Source organism: Oryctolagus cuniculus, chromosome 13 (assembly GCF_051225735.1).
Source record: "Oryctolagus cuniculus isolate XC-2025 breed Fujian yellow rabbit chromosome 13, ASM5122573v1, whole genome shotgun sequence".
Classification (NCBI taxonomy): Eukaryota; Metazoa; Chordata; class Mammalia; order Lagomorpha; family Leporidae; genus Oryctolagus; species Oryctolagus cuniculus.
The window spans coordinates 77929978-77950868 of record NC_142879.1 but is presented as its reverse complement, the minus strand read 5'-3'; the positions used below and the strand labels follow the sequence as shown (position 1 = coordinate 77950868).

General features: G+C 44.2%; 1 protein-coding gene across 17 annotated transcripts in view; it reads right to left on the bottom strand.

Moving 5' to 3' along the window:
• The window catches only part of LOC100359008 (F-box DNA helicase 1), a 92062-nt gene extending 72010 nt beyond the window's left edge, over positions 1-20052 (bottom strand). For 5 of the 17 annotated variants that reach the window (XR_011381591.2, XR_016219790.1, XM_089312376.1 and 2 more), the window contains exons 1-5: positions 19836-20039; positions 12163-12318; positions 8480-9093; positions 1676-1806; positions 1437-1572 (exon numbers count right to left, since the gene is read on the bottom strand). Coding sequence is in view for 14 of the 17 variants with exons in the window: in XM_089312376.1 (XP_089168502.1) it covers positions 1437-1572; positions 1676-1806; positions 8480-9093; positions 12163-12318; position 19836 (1038 nt within the window). In the remaining 3 variants the exon portion in view is untranslated. Of the gene's footprint in view, positions 1-1436; positions 1573-1675; positions 1807-8479; positions 9094-12162; positions 12319-17563; positions 17651-19835 lie in introns of all 17 variants that reach the window. The other 12 variants (XR_016219791.1, XM_089312377.1, XM_070055791.2 and 9 more) reach the window with 8 other exon arrangements.
• Positions 20053-20891: the final 839 nt, after the last annotated feature.

Here is a 20891-nt window from a genome sequence, read left to right as displayed (position 1 = left end):
TTCTTTCCTCTCTCTCTGTCACTGTGCCTTTCAAATAAACAAATCTTAAAAAAAAAAAAAAATCCTATTATTCCAAGTGTTCAAAGGCTAGATGACCATGTTTCAAGAATGTTTCAGGAATATTTCAGAGCAGATTCCTTAACAGAATGAGAAAATCGAGGAAATATTTTTAAAAACTCTCTCCAAATTGAAATCTATCATTATAAGGCCTTTTATTTCTCCAGTAGGAACAATGACAAGATTTTTTTTTTATTATTTGACAGATAGAGTTAGACAGTGAGAGAGAGAGAGAGACAGAGAGAAAGGTCTTCCTTCTGTTGGTTCACTCCCCAAATGGCTGCCATGGCTGGTGCTGCGCCAATCCGAAGCCAGGAGCCAGGTGCCAGGTGCTTCTTCCCGGTCTCCCATGCAGGTGCAGGGGCCCAAGCACTTAGGCCATCCTCCTCTGCCCTTCCGGGCCACAGCAGAGAGCTGGACTGGAAGAGGAGCAATCAGGACTAGAACCTGGCGCCTATATGGGATGCCGGCGCCACAGGTGGAGGATTAGCCAAGTGAGCCATGGCATTGGCCCAATGACAAGGTTAATACATCAAAGCACTCAGAGACTGAAGATTTTTGAAAACAAATATTTTAAGTGAAAAGTGATCCCTGTTAGGAATTTGGAAAACATTATGCTGAGTGAAATAAGCCAGTCCCAAAGGGACAAATATCGTATGTTCTCCCTTATCGGTGACAACTAACTGAGCACCAAAAAGGAAACCTGTTAAAGTGAAATGAACACTATGAGAAACGGTGACTTGATCAGCCCTTGCCCTGACTGTTGATGAACAACTTAATACGCTATCCCTCTTAGTATTTTGTTTGTTTGTTCTACTTAACACTTTTGGTTGAATACTGTAATCAATACACAGTTATTCTCAAGTGTTGAAACTTAACTGAAAAGTAATCGCTGGTAAGTATAAGAGTGGGAATAAGAGAGGGAAGAGATAAAAAAAAATATATATAACCTTTAGTCAAATCTAATCACCATGGGGCTGGCGCTATGGTGTAGCGGGTTAAGCCGCTGCCTGCAGTGCTGGCATCCCATATGGGTGCCTGTTCGAGACATGGCTGCTCTACTTCTGATCCAGCTCTCTGCTATGGCCTGGGAAAGCAGTGGAAGATGGTCCAAGGCCTTGGACCCCTGACCCACATGGGTGACCCAGAAGAAACTCCTGACTCCTGGCTTCGGACTGGCTCAGCTCCAGCTGTTGCAACCAATTGGGGAGTGAACCAGTGGATGGAAAACTTCTCTCTCTCTCTCTGCCTCTCCTTCGCTCTCTGTGTAACTCTGACTTTCAAATAAAAAAATAAATCCTTAACAAAAATCTAATCACCAACATGCTTTCTTCCAATGAAAAACCTTCTACTTTCCCCCACGATCCTTTATAGCATACCCCAGCAGCCACGTAGAGGTCAGGCAGGTGTTGGCGCACACAGGCCTCTGCCTCAGGACGGAGAGGATGGTCCCGCAGACTCCACAGCGCCCCCTCAGGATCCACACTTGGGGAGCATTTAGTAGTAGCTGTGTACCTGCAAAACATCCACAGCCGAGGCCATAAGATAGGTGGCCATAAGTACTGATATATGAGAAGGGATTTCCAAAACACTTCCTCACAGGAAAAAAGAAACTTACCGTATGAGGTTCAGTACACACAAGTCTGACTCCTTTTCTATGCCACAGTTCAACAGGATGCCATCCACTTTGCTGACAGCTTGCTCCTCATTCATTAGGTATCGATGATATAACTTTTTCCAAGGAATGAACTATGTAATTAAAAACAAACAAACAAACAAACAACAGGCAGGCAATGACATTTAGAAAGATTAGCTCAGAATTCAAAAGCTGAGCAAATCAGGAATAAATGTTATACAACGTTTGGTTAGAAATGAGGAGCACTGCTATCTGTCGAAATCTTTACTTAGTATATACTAAGTTGATCTTCTGTATATAAAGATAATTAAAAATGAATCTTAATGAAGAATGGGATGGGAGAGGGAGTAGGAGATGAGATGGTTTGTGGGTGGGAGGGAGGTTATAGGGGGAAAACCACTGTAATCCAAAAGTTGCACTTTCGAAATTTATATTTATTAAATAAAAGTTAAAAAAAAAGAAATAAGGAGCACTAAGTCTTAGTTCTGGTTCTAACACCAATTAGGGAAAAGCTACTGCTTCAGTCTCTCTATCTGAAACATCAAGACACTAATGACAGAATTTCAACAAGGAGAAAATAATGAAAACTGTGTCTACACATAAGGTGGAATGAACTTCAAGTCAGAAACTGTTACGAGAGACAAAGAATGACAGTTTAGAATAATAATCAACTCACTAAATACAAATAATAATTATTAATCTATATGTACCCATCAGAGCTATTAAATACATAATGTAAACAAGGACAGAACTGAAGGGAGAAATACACAGAAACACAATGATAATAGGAGATTTCCATATCCCAATTTCAATACTGGGAGGAAGATCCACTCAGAGGTTGAATAATGAAATAAGAGGACTTGAACAATACTGTAGATTAATGAGACCTAATAGATGTACGCAGACAACTCCATCTAACAGCAGCAGAATGTACCATCTTGTGGCGTACATATGGAATATGCCACAAGTTACACCACAAAACAAACTAATTTTAAGACTGAAATTACATAAAGTATCTCTTTCAATCACAGTGAGATAAAATCAATGGCAGAAGAAAAACTAGACAATCCATAAAAACATGGAAATTAAGCAACACAATCTTTAAACAATTAACAAATGGGATGAAAGAGAGGACATCTCAAAGAAAATTAGAAAATACCTTGAGATAAAGAACAAAAACACAGCATACCAAAATATATGGGATGTAGTAAAAGCAGTGCTAAATGGGAAGTTTATTGTTATAAATGCCTAAAAAAAGACAGATCTGAGATCAACAACCTAGCTTTACCCTTCAAGGAACTAGAAAAAGAAACTGGACCTGTGTGGCACAGTGGATTAAGCTGCCACCTGCCGAACCGGCATTTGATATGGATGATGATTTGAGTCCCGGCTGCTCCACTTCCAATCCAGCTCTCTGCTAATGGCCTAGGAAAGCAGCAGAGGATGGCTCAAGTACTTGTGTCTCATACCCACTTGGGAGACCCGGATGAATTTCCTAGCTCTTGGCTAGGAAGGCTTTGGCCTGGCCTAGCCCTGGCTGTTGCAACCATTTGGGGAGTGAACCAGCAGATGGTCAATCTCTCTCTGGTTCTCCCACCCTCCCTCTCTCTCTATAACTCTGCCTTTAAATAAATAAATAAATTTTATTTTAAAAAGGTAAAGAAAAAGAACAAACTAAGCCCAAAGTTAGAAGAAAAGAAATAAGGATTTCAGTAAAAAGAAATCAAATATAGTCTAACTTAAAAAAAAAAAAAAAAAAAAACAAAAAACAAAAAACGAGGGACCAGCGCTGTGGCATAGCAGGTAAAGCCACGTCTGCAGTACCAGCATCCCACATGGGCACCGGTTTGAGTCCTGGCTGTTCCTCTTCCTATTCAGCTCTCTGCTGTGGCCTGGGAAAGCAGTGGAAGATGGCTCAAGTCCTTAGGCTCCTGTACCCATGTGGGAGATCCAGAAGAAGCTCCTGGCTTCGGATCAGCGCAGCTTTGGCTGCTGCAGCCAACTGGGGAGTGAACCAATGGATGAGGACCTCTCTCTCTCTCTGCTTCTCCTTCTCTCTCTTTCTCAACTCTGACTTCCAAATAAATAAATAAATCTTGAAAAAAAATCAAGAAAACTAAGAGCTGCTTTTTGAAAAATAGCATTGAGAAACCCTTATCTAGAAAAAAAGAAAAGAAAGGGGGCTGGTGGTGCAGCACAGCAGATTAAGCTGCTGCCTGTGATGCCAGCATCCCATACGGGCACCAATTCAAGTCTTGTCTACACCACTTCCTAGCCAGCTCCCTGTTAATGAGCCTGGGAAAACAGTGGAAGATGTGCCAATTGCTTGGGCCCCTGCCACCCATGTGGCAGACCCGGAGGAAGCTCCTGCTTCCTGGCTTCAGCCTGGCCCAATCCCAGCTGTTGCAGCAATCTGGGGAGTGAACCAGTGGAATAGAAGATTTCTCTCTGTCCCTTCTCTCTCAGTAATTCAGCCTTTCAAATAAATAAATAAATCTTAAAAGGAAAAAATAAAGAAAGAAAACTGAAATAACTAATCAACAGTGAAAGAAGGGAAATTACAACTGATACTACAGAAATAAAAGGATTATAAAAGAATACTATGGACAACTAATACCAACAAATTAATAACTCAGAAGAAATGAACAAATTCAAAGAAACATACAACCTGCCAGGACTGAACCATTAGGAAATAGAAAATTTGAACAGATCAAAATTGAGTAAAGAGACTTAATCATTCATCAAAACCTCCCAACAAAGAAAAGACAGGGACCAGATGGCTTCACAGGCAAACTCTACCAATCATTTTTTTTTTTTTTTTAGAAGATTGTCTTTCAAGAGTCTTTCACTTCAACAGGAAACGTGAAATGGACACTATGAGAAAGTGTGACTTGATCAGCCCTTGTCCTGATTGTTGATGTACAACTTAATACTTTATCCCTTTTAGTATTTTTTTTTTTTTTTGACAGGCAGAGTTAGACAGTGAGAGAGAGAGACAGAGAGAAAGGTCTTCCTTCCATTGGTTCACCCCTAAAATGGCCGCCACGGCCAGCGCACTGTGCCAATCTAAAGCCAGGAGCCAGGTGCTTCCTCCTGGTCTCCCATGTGGGTACAGAGCCCAAGGACTTGGGCCATCCTCCACTGCCTTCCTGGGCCACAGCAGAGAGCTGGACTGGAAGAGGAGCAACTGGGATAGAATCCAGCACCCCAACTGGGACTAGAACCCGGCGTACCAGCGCTGCAGGAGGAGGATTAGCCTAGTGAGCCGTGGCACTGGCCAGTATTTTTTTGTTGTTGTTGTTCTACTTAATACTATTGGTTGAACTCTTCAATTAACACACAATTATTCTTAGGTGTTTAAATTTAACTGAAAAGTGATCCCTGTTATATATGAGAATGGGAATAAGAGAGGGAGGAGATGTACAGTTTGGGACATGCTCAATCGGACTTGCCCCAAACAGTAGAGTTAGAAACGTGCCAGGGGATTCCAACTCAATCCCATCAAGGTGGCATGCACCAATGTCATCTCACTAGTGAAAGTGATTAGTTTCAGTTCACAATTGATCATAATGCAAGGATTAAGAATCAAAGGGATCACATAAACAAGACTAATCTCTGCCAATACTAACTGAAAGAATTAAAAAGGAGAGAACAATCCAACATGGGAAGCAGGATACATAGCAGACTCAGAATGGCAGATGTCCTAAACAGCACTCTGGCCTCAGAATCAGCCCTTAAGGCATTTGGATCTGGGTGAAGAGCCCAGGAGAGTATTTCAGGCATGGAAAGCCAAGACATTCTGGCCAAAACAAAAAACAAACAAAAAAAAACAAAAACAAACCTAAATAAAAGATCTCTGTGAGTGAGATCCCAGTGGAAAGAACGGGCCATCAAAGAAGGAGGTACCTTTCTCTGAAGGGAGGAGAGAACTTTCACTCTGACTATGACCTTGTCTAAATAAGATCAGAGTTGGCAAACTCAAAATGCTTCCATAGCCTTGGCAACTCATGACAAGAGCCTTGGGTGATTACTGACGCCATAAACAAGAGTGTCAATTGTTAAGTCAACAACAGGAGTCACTGTGTACTTACTCCCCATGTAGGATCTCTGTCCTTAATGTGTTGTACAATGTAAATTAATGCTATAACTAGTACTCAAACAGTACTTTACACTTTGTGCTTCTGTGTGGGTGCAAACTGTTGAAATCTTTACTTAATATATACAAAATTGATCTTCTGTATATAAAGAGAATTGAAAATGAATCTTGATGTGAATGGGATGGGAGAGGGAGTGGGAGATGGGAGGGTTGTGGGTAGGAGGGAAGTTAGGGGTTGGAAAAAGCCACTGTAATCCAAAAGCTGTATTTTGAAAATTTATATTTACTAAATAAAAGTTAAAAAATAAAAAAAAGAAAATTAAAAAAAAAGATTTATTTATTTGAATGTCAGAGTTACATAGAATGAGGAGAGGCAGAGAGAGAGAGAAAGAGAGAGAGAGAGAGAGAGAGAGAGGTCTTTCATCTGATGGCTCACTCCCCAGATGGCCGCAACAGCCAGAGCTGTGACGATCCGAAGCCAGGAGCCAGGAGCTTCTTCCCAGTCTCCCACGTGGGTGCAGGGGACCAAGGACTTGGGCCATCTTCTACTGCTTTTCCCGGGCCATAGCAGAGAGCTGGACAGGAAGTGGAGCAGCTGGGTCTCGAACCGGCACCCATATGGGATGCCAGCACTTCAGGTCAGAGCATTAACCCACTACACCACGCCGGCCCCATTCTTCTGATCATTTATAGGCAATAATTAACACCAATACTCCTCATGCTCAAAAAATGGGAGAGAAGGAAACATTTTCAAACTCATTCTGTGAGGTAAGTATTACCCTGAACAAGAACTAGACAGATACTACAAGAAAAGAATACGACAGCTGACAGACAACTGAAAATAAATGGACCACGTCACTAGTAGTGATGACAAAAATAGTATTTGTCTAACATTTCAAGAGATAAGTATAAGCTGGGACATAGTCCCCCAAAAATCTTTGCAAGCAGAATGAAGAAAACCCTCATTTATTTCCATCTACAACTATTCTGTTCATACTAGAAATCTCAATTTAGTGGGGAGAAGAAATACTAGGACACATGGAGGTGGGTATTTGGTGCAGTGCTTAAGTTGCTGTTTGTCACACCTGAATCCCATAATGGAGCCCGGGTACAAGTTCCAGCCCTGCAACCAACTCCAGTTTCCTGCTAATCACACCCTGAGGGACAGCAAATGATAGCACAAGTATTTGGGTCCTTCATACCCATTTAGGAACCCTGACTGAATTCTAGGCTCCCAACTTCGGCCTGACCCATCTTGGCAGTTGCAGGCATTTAGGGAGTCAACTAGCAGATGGAAGCTTTATCTTTCTCTCTGCCTTTCAAATAAAAATAAATACATCAACAGACATTTTAAAAAGAGAAATACTATGGCACAAGCATCTAAAAGCAGAATGACATTTTTCAAAACCTAGAAACTAAGTCACCAAGAAAAGAATGAAGCTAGAGTAACATGAAATTTCCTTTAAAATCTCCTGTGCTTAGGAGAAAATTTTACTAAGTCTCAAAGTATCTTGTCCTGCACTCCATTCCTAAATTTTTAAAACTTCATTGTAGATGAAGGGAGAGTTGACCTCTACATCTGACACTTATTCCCAATAGTCTCAGGGATACATGAGGGGTTTTCAAAAAGTTAGTGGAAAATACATGTTATGAAGAAACTATGCATGGATTTCAAAAAAATGTTTTCCGCCAGCGCCACGGCTCACTAGGCTAATCCTCTGCCTTGCGGCACCGGCACACCGGGTTCTAGTCCCAGTCGGGGCTTCGGATTCTGTCCTGGTTGCCCCTCTTCTAGGCCAGCTCTCTGCTGTGGCCAGGGAGTGCAGTGGAGGATGGCCCAGGTACTTGGGCCCTGCACCCCATGGGAGACCAGGATAAGTACCTGGCTCCTGCCATCGGATCAGTGCAGTGCGCCAGCCGCAGCGCACTAGCTGTGGCGGCCATTGGAGGGTGAACCAACAGCAAAGGAAGACCTTTCTCTCTGTCTCTCTCTCTCTCACTGTCCACTCTGCCTGTCAAAAAGTAAAAAATAATAATAAAAAAAAAGTTTTCCCCACAAAATCATTTAGTTCCATTTTCCCACAAACTTTTTGACATACCCTGGTATAAGCTAAGCAAAACATTCTCCTAGGCAAAAAAGAATGCGGAATGAGGGTAAAACTAAACAACAATGGAAAGGGCTGGGAGAAAGAGCAGTATTATGACTAACTGTAGCACCAAGATATTTTTCTATATGTTGCCCAATATACCAATCTCAAAAAGTACTTTGGGTGGCTTACTGCAACATTTATTTATTAATCACCTACCATAAAGAATGGTGAAGCCCAGTAGAGAATACAAAACTAATTAGAACAAGCTTTCAGCACCCAGCCTCTATCAAAGAGCTAATATCCTGAAGTGGAGAGAAAGGCTTTCTAAAAGAGTATGTGAAATTCTGTAACTCCGGATCTCCCACGTGGGTGCTGGGGTCCAAACACCTGGGCCATCCTCCATTGATTTCCCAGGACACAGCAAAGAGCTGGATCAGAAGAAGAGCAGCCCAGACATGAATCGGTGCCCATACACCTACTATGCCACAGAGCCACTGGAGAAACCACCATTTCTGAAGAGATTCTCTGATCAGAACTATGCATTAAATGAATTTATGTGCTTTCAGAGGACATATCACTAACTCTGAGCACTGTACTCACCAGCGGGTCACTGATGATCTCCCTCCAAAGATGGCACACCAAGCTCAGATTGCAATAGAGGTCTTCCACTGGGAGGAAGGCAAAGATGTGTCTCAGAACTTCCCTAGGCAGGCTACAAATGTGGCTTGGAGCTTCTTCGCAGTTTAAGGTTCCAAAAAGCCCATAGTAAGAGTCAGGAATGGGATCAGGACCAATGTCTTCAATGTCTTGGTCAGTTTCTCCAGATTCTGCAGAGAGACATGACAAACGGTCCTCTGCTTCTTGTCTGGCCTCCTTAGGCCTTGTGCATGACAGGGACACATGATGCCGTGGGATTTTCTTAGAAATTCCATCACACTGATTGGTCTCTGTAGCCTGAAGATTCTCGTCCTCAAAGGATAGAGACCGCTTCCTGACAGGCAGAGCAGAACCTGATGAGCCCAGTCTCACTTCTCTGTCACCTCTCTGAGGAAGAGAACAACTGCTTTCAGCAGGAACGATCATGTCACTCTCGGAGTCCTGATAGCTGTCCTGGCCAACAGAACTGCTTTTGGCCATGTCATTGGTGCACTGCTGCTGGCCAGCTAGGAAGAACTCAGAGTTGTGTCTTTGACATCCTTGACCTGTACGGAGAACTCACACAAAACAAATGAGAAATGAACGGTCAATGCCTGCTGACCCAAATAAGGCAATCTGATTTTTAGTTATCTATTGCTAATAGAAGAAAGAGACAGGGATATATTTATGAGCTAGTCATATAAATAGATAATGCAAAAATCATCTTTTTGTGCATTTGGCTCTGTCATATGATCAGGAACACATTTAGGGAGACACAGAAACCTGTCTTCAGATGCATGATGGCCCACCTTATACCTTGCAATGTATAAGTACAGAGCAGTCATATGCTACACACAGAACACCTGAATGGACAGATAGAAAGGAAATAACTGCTCATAGTCACACAGCAAATCACAAGATGCACCTCTCCTGCTCATTCTTTCAACAGGAAGTCTGAGTCTGGTTAAGTAGAAAAGGACATGCTCTTGGTTATCAGGATGCAGGAAATCCCACTTTTCTGATTTGATGGAGTTAAATTCTTTGAATTTTCTCCTGTGAAGCTGACACATTATTTTTTAGATAAAAAGGAGGAAACCAGAATTATTTTCACATTATTACAGGGCTACTTAATCTCTTCTATTCTGATTCAGTTGGCATTTACTGAGCACCTGTGATTCTGAGACAACTAGAGAGTGAAAAATAATATGGGACCTGACCTCCAGACCTTTCAGGAATGTAAGGGAAGTCCAAATGGTGATTTCACACAGCATCACAGCATTTTCAAACTCCTAAAATTATTTTTAAAAATGCTAAGAAGTATTTAAACACCTCACCAGTTACACATTAATACATATGGTTCTTTTCTAAATGGAAATGGCCAAAATGCTCACTTTGGAAAGCGAATAGATGGAAACTATGGCTAGACTTTAATAGAATTTATAGAATTGAAGCTAATTTTTTTTCTGTATTAGGAAAAACAAAAACAATTGTAACTACTTTTTGGACAATGTGTTGGAAACTGAGTGTTGAAGTCAACAGGCATGGGTTAAATCACAATATTTCCTAATTGCTGAATTCAGTCACACAGTTATTAACCTATACATGCCTAGCACCAAGTTACATAGCCCCTTGGCAGTAAAGAAGAAACTGCCTCAGACATAAAAAACAAAGTAAATCAGACAACACATCATTAAGTTTAAAACTGCCTCATACAATTGGTTTCAGTGGTTTCCAAAAGTGAAAAACACACAATATTTATTGTGCACTGACTATAGTGACTGTATAGTGACTATTTGAGTTGGGTTATGAAATTAACACACATTAAAGAGAAGAAAGGCAATCCAGATTGTATTAATGGGTGGATTATGGATCATTATTAACAAAAGTGGTGGCCGGCGCCGCGGCTCACTAGGCTAATCCTCTGCCTTGCGGCACCGGCACACCGGGTTCTAGTCCCGGTCGGGGCACCAGATTCTGTCCCGGTTGCCCCTCTTCCAGGCCAGCCCTCTGCTGTGGCCAGGGAGTGCAGTGGAGGATGGCCCAAGTACTTGGACCCTGCACCCCATGGGAGACCAGGATAAGTACCTGGCTCCTGCCATCGGATCATCGGATCAGCGCGGTGCGCCGGCCACAGCGCGCCGGCCGCGGCGGCCATTGGAGAGTGAACCAACGGCAAAGGAAGACCTTTCTCTCTGTCTCTCTCACTGTCCACTATGCCTGTCACAAAAAAAAAAAAAAAAAAAAAAGTGGCATTCATTTGATATGTAGAGGCATAGGAAACCAAACTGTCAAAAGTGGAACCTTCATGATTAATAACAAATATCAGGTGATTGCAAGTGTGAGCTTGAAGCCATCAGAGGAACAGGAAAACATTTTACTGCAGGTTCTTTAGAACAGCTATGACATTATAGAAAACAATCATATTTAAGAATATTCACTCAGTGACATATGTTCTAGTTGATTTGGAAGAAATAAACTCTGGAGTCAAGAAGAAGGGTTCCTGCAGTGGTTTAGGTACTAGGTGACAAAGGGCACGTCTACCATGAAGATATTGGAGAAAAGAACATTTCAGAGGAAAAATAATAACACAGTAGACCTAGTGATGGACTAGACAAAGGTGACTAATGATGAGCCAAGTAATCACAGTGTTTCTGGATTGGAATAATGGTGACATTGGCCATATCTCCTATCACTTTAGAATTTTTACAAGCTAATGATATTCACTTTATCATATTTTCCTTTTTTTTTTTTTTTTTTTTTTTTTTTTTTACCAACCATTATAGCAAGTCAGAATTTTCCGGGGCTGGCATTGTGGTACAGCAGGTTAAGCTGCAGCCTGTGACACCAGCAGCCCCTTGGGGCACTGATTCAAGTCCTGGCTGCTTCACTTCTGATTCATCTCCTTTCTAATGTGCCTAGGGAAGTAGAGGAAGGTGGCCCGAGTATTTGGGTCCTTGCCACTCATATGAGAGACCCAGAAGGAGTTCCGGTTCCTGGCTTTAGTCTAGTCCAGTTCCTGGCCATTGTAGCCATTTGGAGAGTGAACCAGAAGATGCAAGATCTCTCTCTCTCTCGAGCCGGCGCCGTGGCTCAATAGGCTAATCCTCCACCATGCGGTGCCGGCACACTGGGTTCTAGTCCCGGTTGGGGCGCCGGATTCTGTCCCGGTTGCCCCTCTTCCAGGCCAGCTCTCTGCTATGGCCAGGGAGTGCAGTGGAGGATGGCCCAGGTGCTTGGGCCCTGCACCCCATGGGAGACCAGGAAAAGCACCTGGATCCTGGCTCCTGCCATCGGATCAGCGCGGTGCGCTGGCTGCAGCGGCGGCCATTGGAGGGTGATCCAACGGCAAAGGAAGACCTTTCTCTCTCTGTCTCTCTCTCACTGTCCACTCTGCCTGTCAAAAAAAAAAAAAAAAAAAAAAAAAAAAAATCTCTCTCTCTCTCTCAGTAATTCTGCCTTTCAAATAAATAAATTTTTAAAAATAATTTTTAAGGAAGACTTATAAATAATGCACAAAAGTATTGAATCATTTCAACAGGACTAAAATCAGAGCAGCCATATTTACAGATACATCTAAAATGGCAGATATTGAGAGGCCACAACAGATAAAAGATTTTTAAACATAAAATACTTTCTGGAAGACATACCCCTCCTCCCTCTTTTTGTTCTGGGTCTAGGATAAAGACCATGGTTCGGATCTCTGTTTGTCCATCTCTGACAGAAGGGCTGGGTCACAGACAAGTGACTCCGAGCCAAATGTTGGCAGTCGATGGCTGTTAGCTGCTTCCGCTTAAACCGTCTCACTGTTTTGTACCAAAAGGCAGAAGAAATGAGATACTCATTAGTTATGGCCAATTCTAAAAGCCAGCCAGCAAATGATACTTATTTTTTAGTAATACAGTAACTGATGAGCAATTCTGTAGATAACCCCACCAGTCCATTCTGCCTTGGCTATATCCACCAACTTTTAGTCATCTCATAATTTCTCAGTATTTCCTCCTTAGAATTTAAGAATCCTAAAATGACACTTTAAGATTCTAAAATGAGTTTTCTCCTGTCTATACCTTCTAGAAGCTTTGACCATGACTCACTCATTGAAAATGAAGTTGCCAATGTCTATAATCAGAATTGGAGATGTAAAAGTTACCAATAGACAGAGGCCATTTTGTGTAAATAGAAGAATGTTTATTATCAAACTGGCCTAAAGAGGAAAAGCTTTTAAATACTTTTAGAAAGCTGTTAAAAGTATGCAGGAATAAGATTAAAATCAAGCCACTCATATTTGTATGATACTGGACCTTGGAGCCAACCATAGACCTGCTCAGCTGAGTAGTTAACTCAGGTAACATACATAAGACTTTTGCACGTCAACAATGAGACACATAACCAATTAGAACATTAGATTCAGTCAAGAATTCTGATGTCCACCCTTGTACATCTATAACGTACTCTGAAATCTGGCTATCGGAAATAGTTACACAAAACAGAAATTAACAACTTTGTATAGCAGAGGTATTCATACATGTATAATGAAGCTTGGAAATTTTCCTTTAAAATTGAAGAATGGCTGTATCCTAGCCTTTCGCAGTCAACTAACTATAGTAATGATATTCTGTTAAAAAACACTGAGGAGGCAGCTGGCATGTGGCATGGTAGGTTAAGCTGCTGTTTACAACACACCAGCATCCCATATCACAGTGTGGGTTCAAGTACCAGCTGCTATAATTCCAATCCAGCTCCCTGCTAATGTGCCTGGGAAAGTAGCAGATGATGGAGCCAGCACTGTAGTGCAGTAGATTGACCTGCCACTTGTGATGCCAGTAATCCATACCAGAGAGCTGGTTTCAGCCCCAGCTAATCTGCTTCTGATACAGCTCCTGGCTAATATACCTGGGAAGGCAGAAGATGGCCCAAGTGCTTTGGCCCCTGACACCCACGTGGGAAGATGAGGATGGAGTTCCAGGGACCCAGCTTTTTTTATTTTTATTTTTATTTTTTTTAAAGAAAGAGTTACAGAGAGAAAGAGGAGAACAAGATAGAACTTCCATCTGTTGGTTCACTCCCCAAATAACTGCAATGGCTGGGGCTGGGCCATGCCAAAGCCAGAAGCTTCTTCTGGGTCTCCCATGTGGGTGCAGGGGCCTAACCACTTGGGTCTTCTGCTGTTTTCCCAGGCCTTTGGCAGGAAGCTGGATTGGAAGTGCAGCAGCCAGGACTCAAACCAGTTCCCATATGGGATGCTGGCACAGCAGATGGCAGCTTAACCTATTATGCCACAGTGCCAGCCATGGTTCTTAGCTTTTTATAGTCACTTGGGGAGTGAACAAACTATGAAAGACTTTTCCATCTCTCCTTCTCTCTCTGTTGCTGTACCTTTCAAATAAATAAAATGCTTTAAGGAAAATCATATGACTCCTACATCAGTCTGAGTGTTTCCTTCTAAAAGGCATGTAAGTTTCACTTTAATAGCATTAATAGTCATGCTAAAATTTTTTTAAAAAATATACTGAAATTCTAACCCATCTTCTTATTAATAGCTTTTAAAGTAGCAGCTCAAATGTAACTATCAAAACAAAGATGCTCAAGTGTTACCTCTTCTATAAAATCTTCCTCCTTCCTTTTACTGTGAGTGGACTTTACGCCTCTCTTAGAGAGAATTTAATGTTAGAAGAAGCTGCTTGTGACTGTTTAAGGAGCTAAGTTCAAGTGTGATATGGGAAACACAGACACATAAATAAAAGCTACGTCTAACATAGGGGTCCCTGAGGATGGAGAGAGATTAAAGTGGCTTATGAAGCTTCTCAAACTGTATGAGGCCACTGGAGATGCTCAAATTAATCTCCTGTGTACCAAAGTGGGAAACTGTACCCCCCTTCGAGATTCTACCATAGTGACTAATAGAAACGTGTCAACTGCCAGGGTCCAGCATTCTGGTGCAGTGGGTCAAGCCATCCAGGAGTCTTGGCTCCTACACTTCTGATCTGGCTTCCTACTAATCAGCCTGAGAAGGTAGCAGAAGGTGGCCCAAATACTTGGGCCCTTGCCAGCCACCTGGGAGGCTTTGGCTTGGCCCAGGACAGGTTGTTATAGCCATTTGGGGAGTGAACCAACGGATGGAAGATCTGTCTCTTAAATAAATAAATAAAAATCTTTTTTTAAAAAACTGTCATATTTCTCAGGTGTTAAGGCAGGAAAACTGAGAATGTACAAAAACCATTTGTCAAATAGAACTTTGCTGAGTATGAGTAAGCCTGTTCCCATCCTGACTTTTCTGAGATGCTCCCTTAGAAGTACAACTTCTCGGGCCGGCGCCGCGGCTCACGAGGCTAATCCTCCGCCTAGCGGCGCCGGCACACCGGGTTCTAGTCCCGGTCGGGGCGCCGGATTCTGTCCCGGTTGCCCCTCTTCCAGGCCAGCCCTCTGCTGTGGCCAGGGAGTGCAGTGGAGGATGGCCCAGGTGCTTGGGCCCTGCACCCCATGGGAGACCAGGAAAAGCACCTGGCTCCTGGCTCCTGCCATCGGATCAGCGCGGTGCGCCGGCCGCAGCACGCCGGCTGCGGCGGCCATTGGAGAGTGAACCAACGGCAAAGGAAGACCTTTCTCTCTGTCTCTCTCTCACTGTCCACTCTGCCTGTCAAAAAATTTAAAAAAAAAAAAAGTACAACTTCTCTCTGTCCCCTAACTCTCGGGGACTCCCTTTCCAGGGGACACATATTTCTGCTAATTCTGAGCTTTTGGCCCCAGCTCAGCAGACCACTGGCACCTTGGGTTCCTGATCTTTGCTGTCTGACTTCATGGTAGTCATCACCTTGAGCACTTTCAGTCTGGCCATTCGCTAATCATTAAATCTCTTCACCTTCATGATGCTCTGTTCCATCTTAGCCCATTTTTTTTTTAAAGATTTACTTATTTATTTGAAAGTCAGAGTTACACAGAGAGAAGGAGAGGCAGAGAGAGAGAGAGAGAGAGAGAGAGAGAGAGGTCTTCCATCTGCTGGTTCACTACCCAAATGGCTGCACTGGCCAGAGCTGCACCAATCCGAAGCCAGGAGCCAGGAGCTTCCTCCGGGTCTCCCACATGGGTGCAGGGGCCCAAGGACTTGGGCCATATTCTACTGCTCTCCCAGGCCACAGCAGAGAGCTGGATCAGAAGAGGAGCAGCCGGGACTGGAACCAGTGCCCATATGGCATGCTGGCGCCTCAGGCCAGGGCTTTAACTGGCTGCGCCACAGCACCGGCCCCATACGTACTGGTAACAGTGTTGTTACCTTGTCATTATTAACAGCAATGACTTATATAAGGATGTATTTAATATGTCTTCTTTCCAGCATCCAACATATATGGCTTCATAAACAATGGCTGACTAAACAAACACATGCACTAGACAGCTTTCTTCTACAGTTTAGGCCTTCTGTGGCTTTGAAGCTTGAAACTCTCTTACAGCTCCTAAGTGCTTTACAGCTTCTTGCTGCACTCTCACAGCACTCTTACAATTGTGCCACAAGTAAACTTTGGCACGGGGAAGCGTCTGGCCTAGCAGTGGAACCACTGGGTAAGACACCCATGGCCTCTGGCTCCTGACTCCACTTTCCTACTAAAGCAGATCCTGGGAGGCAGAAGTAATGGCTGAAGTAATTGGGGTCCTGCCACCCAAGTGGGAGACCTCTATTAAGTTCTTGGCTCCCACCCTCAGCCCAGCTTTGGCTGCTACAGGCATTTGGGGAGTGAACCTCTCCCTGTCTTTCAAACAAAACAAAACAGTGCCATGAGGGCTCAGAGAAGACCACTCAAAGTCACAACACAGTGCCCAAGTGACAGTGCCAGAACAATAACTCAGTCTTCTGACTCCCCAAATCCAGGGTGCTTTTTTGCATAACATTATCCTTGCTATAGCCAGGAAGCTTTGATTCAGCTTCTGAAAAACCTCAAGTATAATTTGTGTAACACTTAAAAAAAAAAAAAACCAAAACTGAAATATCAAAACCAAAGAAATTTAGTAGCCAAAAAGTATTTCGAAGATGTAACTATAAGGAGAACACCACTAAGTACAGTAGACTCAAAGTGGGAAAAACTTCCAAATATTTTGTTCGCATTAACTCTAAAAACATGTAGAAAGAAAACAAACTGCCCCTGTAGCTCTTTCCCTGGGTATTCACTGCTGACTCAGCCACTTGCCAGCCACCGTATCCTGTTTATCTCTAAACCCGAAATGTCCAAGTCAACAGGCTCCATGTTCTGCAGATCATTTCACACCCTGAAAGACAGCACTCATTCTTTATAGTGAGCAAGGATTTCACACTGTATGTTTCTTGCAAGGATAGGAAGAAGTGGCAAAAAAAGAAATTACTATTCACTGTCCAGGACATATTTGTATATATTTAAAGGCTTTCTCTATTGACAATTGATTCCATAACCACTTTTCAGTGTCTACTCTGCCCCAGATTAATTATAAACTCCATGATGGCTTTCTCTTGGCAGTATCCTTGGTGTTAAAAATCATTTTAGACACTGAGGACACACAAATGAATAAGCCTGAACACAAGGTGGCTATCAAAACAAACACAGATTATTAAACATAGGCACTGTAAATATTAGATAAATGCATCCATGAAATGGCATGGTAATAAACCAAAGCAGATAAATAAATAGCAAATAAGAGTTAAAGAACTGGAACAGTACATTGAGTTGAAGAACTTCCAAAAGGCTTTATAAAGAGCTGAGCCTTGAAAAATGAATGGGATTCAGTTAGGCAGAAAAACCAATATGTGCAAAAATATGGAGAAATAACAAAGCTTTGGTGTGGCCAAAAAGGTGGGTTTTGTCAGAACACGAGGTTCCAAGATGAAGAATGATGGGAGACACATCTGGAAGAATCTGGAGCTACCACTACACAGGTCCTTAACCACACTGCTAAAGAGACTGCACTTTATCATGTAGGCCATTCAAGGTTTCACCCAGTTTTCAACAAGAGTCATTACCTAGTCATTCACAGAGGACGAACAGACATGCAAGTTGTCAGGAAGACAAGTCATAAAATCACTGTACCAACCTAGGCAAGAGTCGGTAAAGGCCGGAGAGCAACAGAAATTGGGCAGAGGGCAACTGGGCAGAGTCTCAAGAAGCCTTTCTGACAGGACTGTTAGGAGAAAAAGAAAGAGCAGAAGAGATAACATATTTCTATTATAAGAATAAAAGAGAAACAGTGTTGTTTTAATTGCTCTTTTCTGGAGTGAGCGGGATGCTAATTATTTTTCCTGTTTTAAAGATATCTATGGAATATTAGGTTAAGCTCCAGGAAGTATTATGAAATAGCAGACTGGTCTTCAAAAGGCAGGTGAATGATAGATGAAGACGTAAGGTTTGTGATGCTTTGGTAATAGACAAATTTCTAGAAGTAATTTCACAACCAGAACAGTAAAACTGAATCCAAGTTCAGCTTCCAAATACAAATCAGCCTATAAGGGATACAGAAATGTAGTAAGCAGAGCAAATGTTGGCAACAAATCTGAAATTGGAATTCTAAGTCTCATGAGAGTGTTTGGTGTCTATGCACACTCACAAATCACAAAACATGTCAACCAATCAGTATTCCAGTGGCCACAGCTGAATGCTCAGGAAATGCAACATGAAAAAAAGGAAAGACATCCAGGTAACAAATCACAACACCAACCACAACGCCATGTGAAATGGACAATAAGGTCAAACCACAAAGTCCCAAAGAAAAGGGTAGTCCAACTGGGAAAAGCTCCACCTGTCTCTTCGCTTACTTGCAGATCCTCTCCCTACACCAAGCTTGTGCTCCAGGAAAACCACAGGGACTGTGTGAAGTCACATACTGAATTTTCCTGTTATCCAAAGAGGGGACACAGGCCAAAAGACGTTTATAAAGAACACAGGAGAAGCTGAATTGCATCTGGAACACCAATTAAGTAGCAAACTGTCCTACATTTTCAATATTCCATCTGACTGTCGGCCCATGTATCTCAATTTTGCTGAAAAATCAAAGGAAACTGGAGACATGAAGCAAGCAAAGGAAGGTCATTTATAATCAGAACCATGGGGGATGGACAGGAGGATTAATAGCAAAAAAAAGTATGAAGTTCCTGGATGCCTTAACTTCCAATTTGCACTGACTCCAAGAGCAAGCAGTAAGAACACTGCTTGGCATGTCCTAAGGTTTGCACATTTCAAAGCACCTTTACTCATTCCCTACTTTTGGGGAGGAGAGTTTGGGGAGTGGGTGGAGAGTGACAGGATAAATGAAACTGTAACTTTGGCAAAGCTGGTAACTAGGACTTATTCTGTCCCCAGTGACTGCACATATTATTCAGGAAGTTAACCAAACTGACTGGCTTCCTTTCACTGACCCTTACCAGAGATCTCTCTTTATTTTATCTCTGCCTATTTCTGCAGTGTCAGGCAGTAGGACACTCTGTAGATGTTACCACCTTTCCTTCCAGAAGATCTTCTTGCCCGCACTTATAATATAGAAAGAATCACTAATAGAAAGAACCACTATCCTCAAGAAGGCCCACTTCCCTCACTTGTAAAACCAGAGCGATGCTCTGCAGGATCGTTTGCGGATGAGATAATTAATGTAAAGTGCTCTGCAAACCACAGAGTGCAATATCAAATGTAAAGGGTATTTGTTTACAACCCAGGCACAAAGCAGCAACTCTCCTCTTACCCTCTAAAGGAGCTGACAACATCAAGAGGCAAACAACCACTATCCATAAGGTCAGGTAAGGAACGTCAACACCTACCCAAATCTCTTCATTCACCCATAGTCTTTTTTTTGTTTGTTTTTTAAGAGCTCAGTGTAGCCCAAAAGTTCAAGGCCTTCCCACATCACCTTAACCTTATCTTCGGACAAGGAGGGAGGAGGCTACCAAAAAAAGCAAGGGCAAACAAGGCAACAAAAAACGACTCGCCCAAGGTCAAAACATCGGAATACAAAACGAAAGCCGGGCTTGCCAACAGCTGCGGCCACGTCTACCGTGCCACCTCTTCCAGTCGCCGAGAAACGCCGAGCTACCCCTTCTGGGCCCCACGGAGCAGTGAGGGGTCGAGGGCCTGGCCCGAGCTCACGCGGAACCCCAGCCGCCCCGATGCACAGCCTGCAGCGCCCTCCACCTGCCCGCTGCCGGCCGGGGCCGCGCCCCTTCACCCAGGTTCAGCCAGGGCTTGGCCGGGCTCTCCCAGCAGACCCACTGACCCCCCACCCCGAGACCGGAACCCCAGCGCAGGACCCCCACAAGGGTAAGTTCCGCGCACGGCTGACACCCGCCCGCACTCCGTGCCACGTCCGCGGCCTCACGCACTATGGCGCTCCGGACTGGGGCTGCCACCGCCGCCGCCGCCGCCGCCGGCCCCACAGCCCAGCGTCTCCAACCACCCAGCTCCTCCTCCAGGCTGGACCGTGATCTCTGACAGCCGCCGACTTCCTCCGCGAGCTCCACCCCGCAGCAGCCGAGTGTAGCATCCGCCGCCCGAGCCGACGGATCGCCTCTGGAGCCAATCGGGACGGGCAACCGGAAGGGGCGCGCTGACGGTCAGCCGCCGCTACCAATAGAAATGCGCTCCAAAGGGGGCGCGGCCGTCACTAGCGCACCACGCCTGGTCTGAGCTTCCGGTCGGGCCCCCGAGGAGAGGGGCAACTTTCCCAGAGTTCCTTAGAGCTCCGCTGGTCCCCAGGTCTGCGGGCAGGCGAGGAGGCGGAGAGTGCTGCTGAAGGGGTTGGGAGAAGGTGGAGCAATGGAACACCACCCATTCGCCTAGCGGGTCGGGCAGCGGGCTGGTTCATGCAAGCAGGAGCGGCTGCACGTCCGGGGGTCGGCCGCCCAGCAGTCATCCCTGGGCAGTTCCCTGTCAGGCAGGCTATGGTGGAAAAGGCCATGTGGGCTTGGCAGGCATCCTCGTCGCGCTTGCGGGTTTTGCGGTAGGGCGACGCCCCCATCCTCACTCTTTGACATTTTGGGTCCAACTCACAGCTGTGCAGCAAGCTCCAGGACTGAGGAGGCGCCCGGAGCCCCGACCTGGGTGCGTTCCGTGCTTTAGGGCAAGCACACTTGACAGGCAGTTGGCAGGTAGCACGCCGCAGAGCAACCCCGAGAGTGCTCACCGTCGACTGCCTGGCCCCCTGAAGAATCAGCAAGCACCCTGCGCTCTGAACTGTTTCTTCCTGGCCTTGGGCAGGAGTCAGGGTGTGAAAGCACTGGGGGCTGTAGCAGTGCTGGAGACAGAAGCTGGTGGGTGGGGGTTCTCCTGCGAGAAGAGAAAGTCCCTATCCACTCTTAGCTTTGCCCAGCCTGGTCTGCAATGACGGTCTCTTCCGGGAACCCATGGCGCCTTTGCAAGCATTTGCAGGAGGGCCGGCT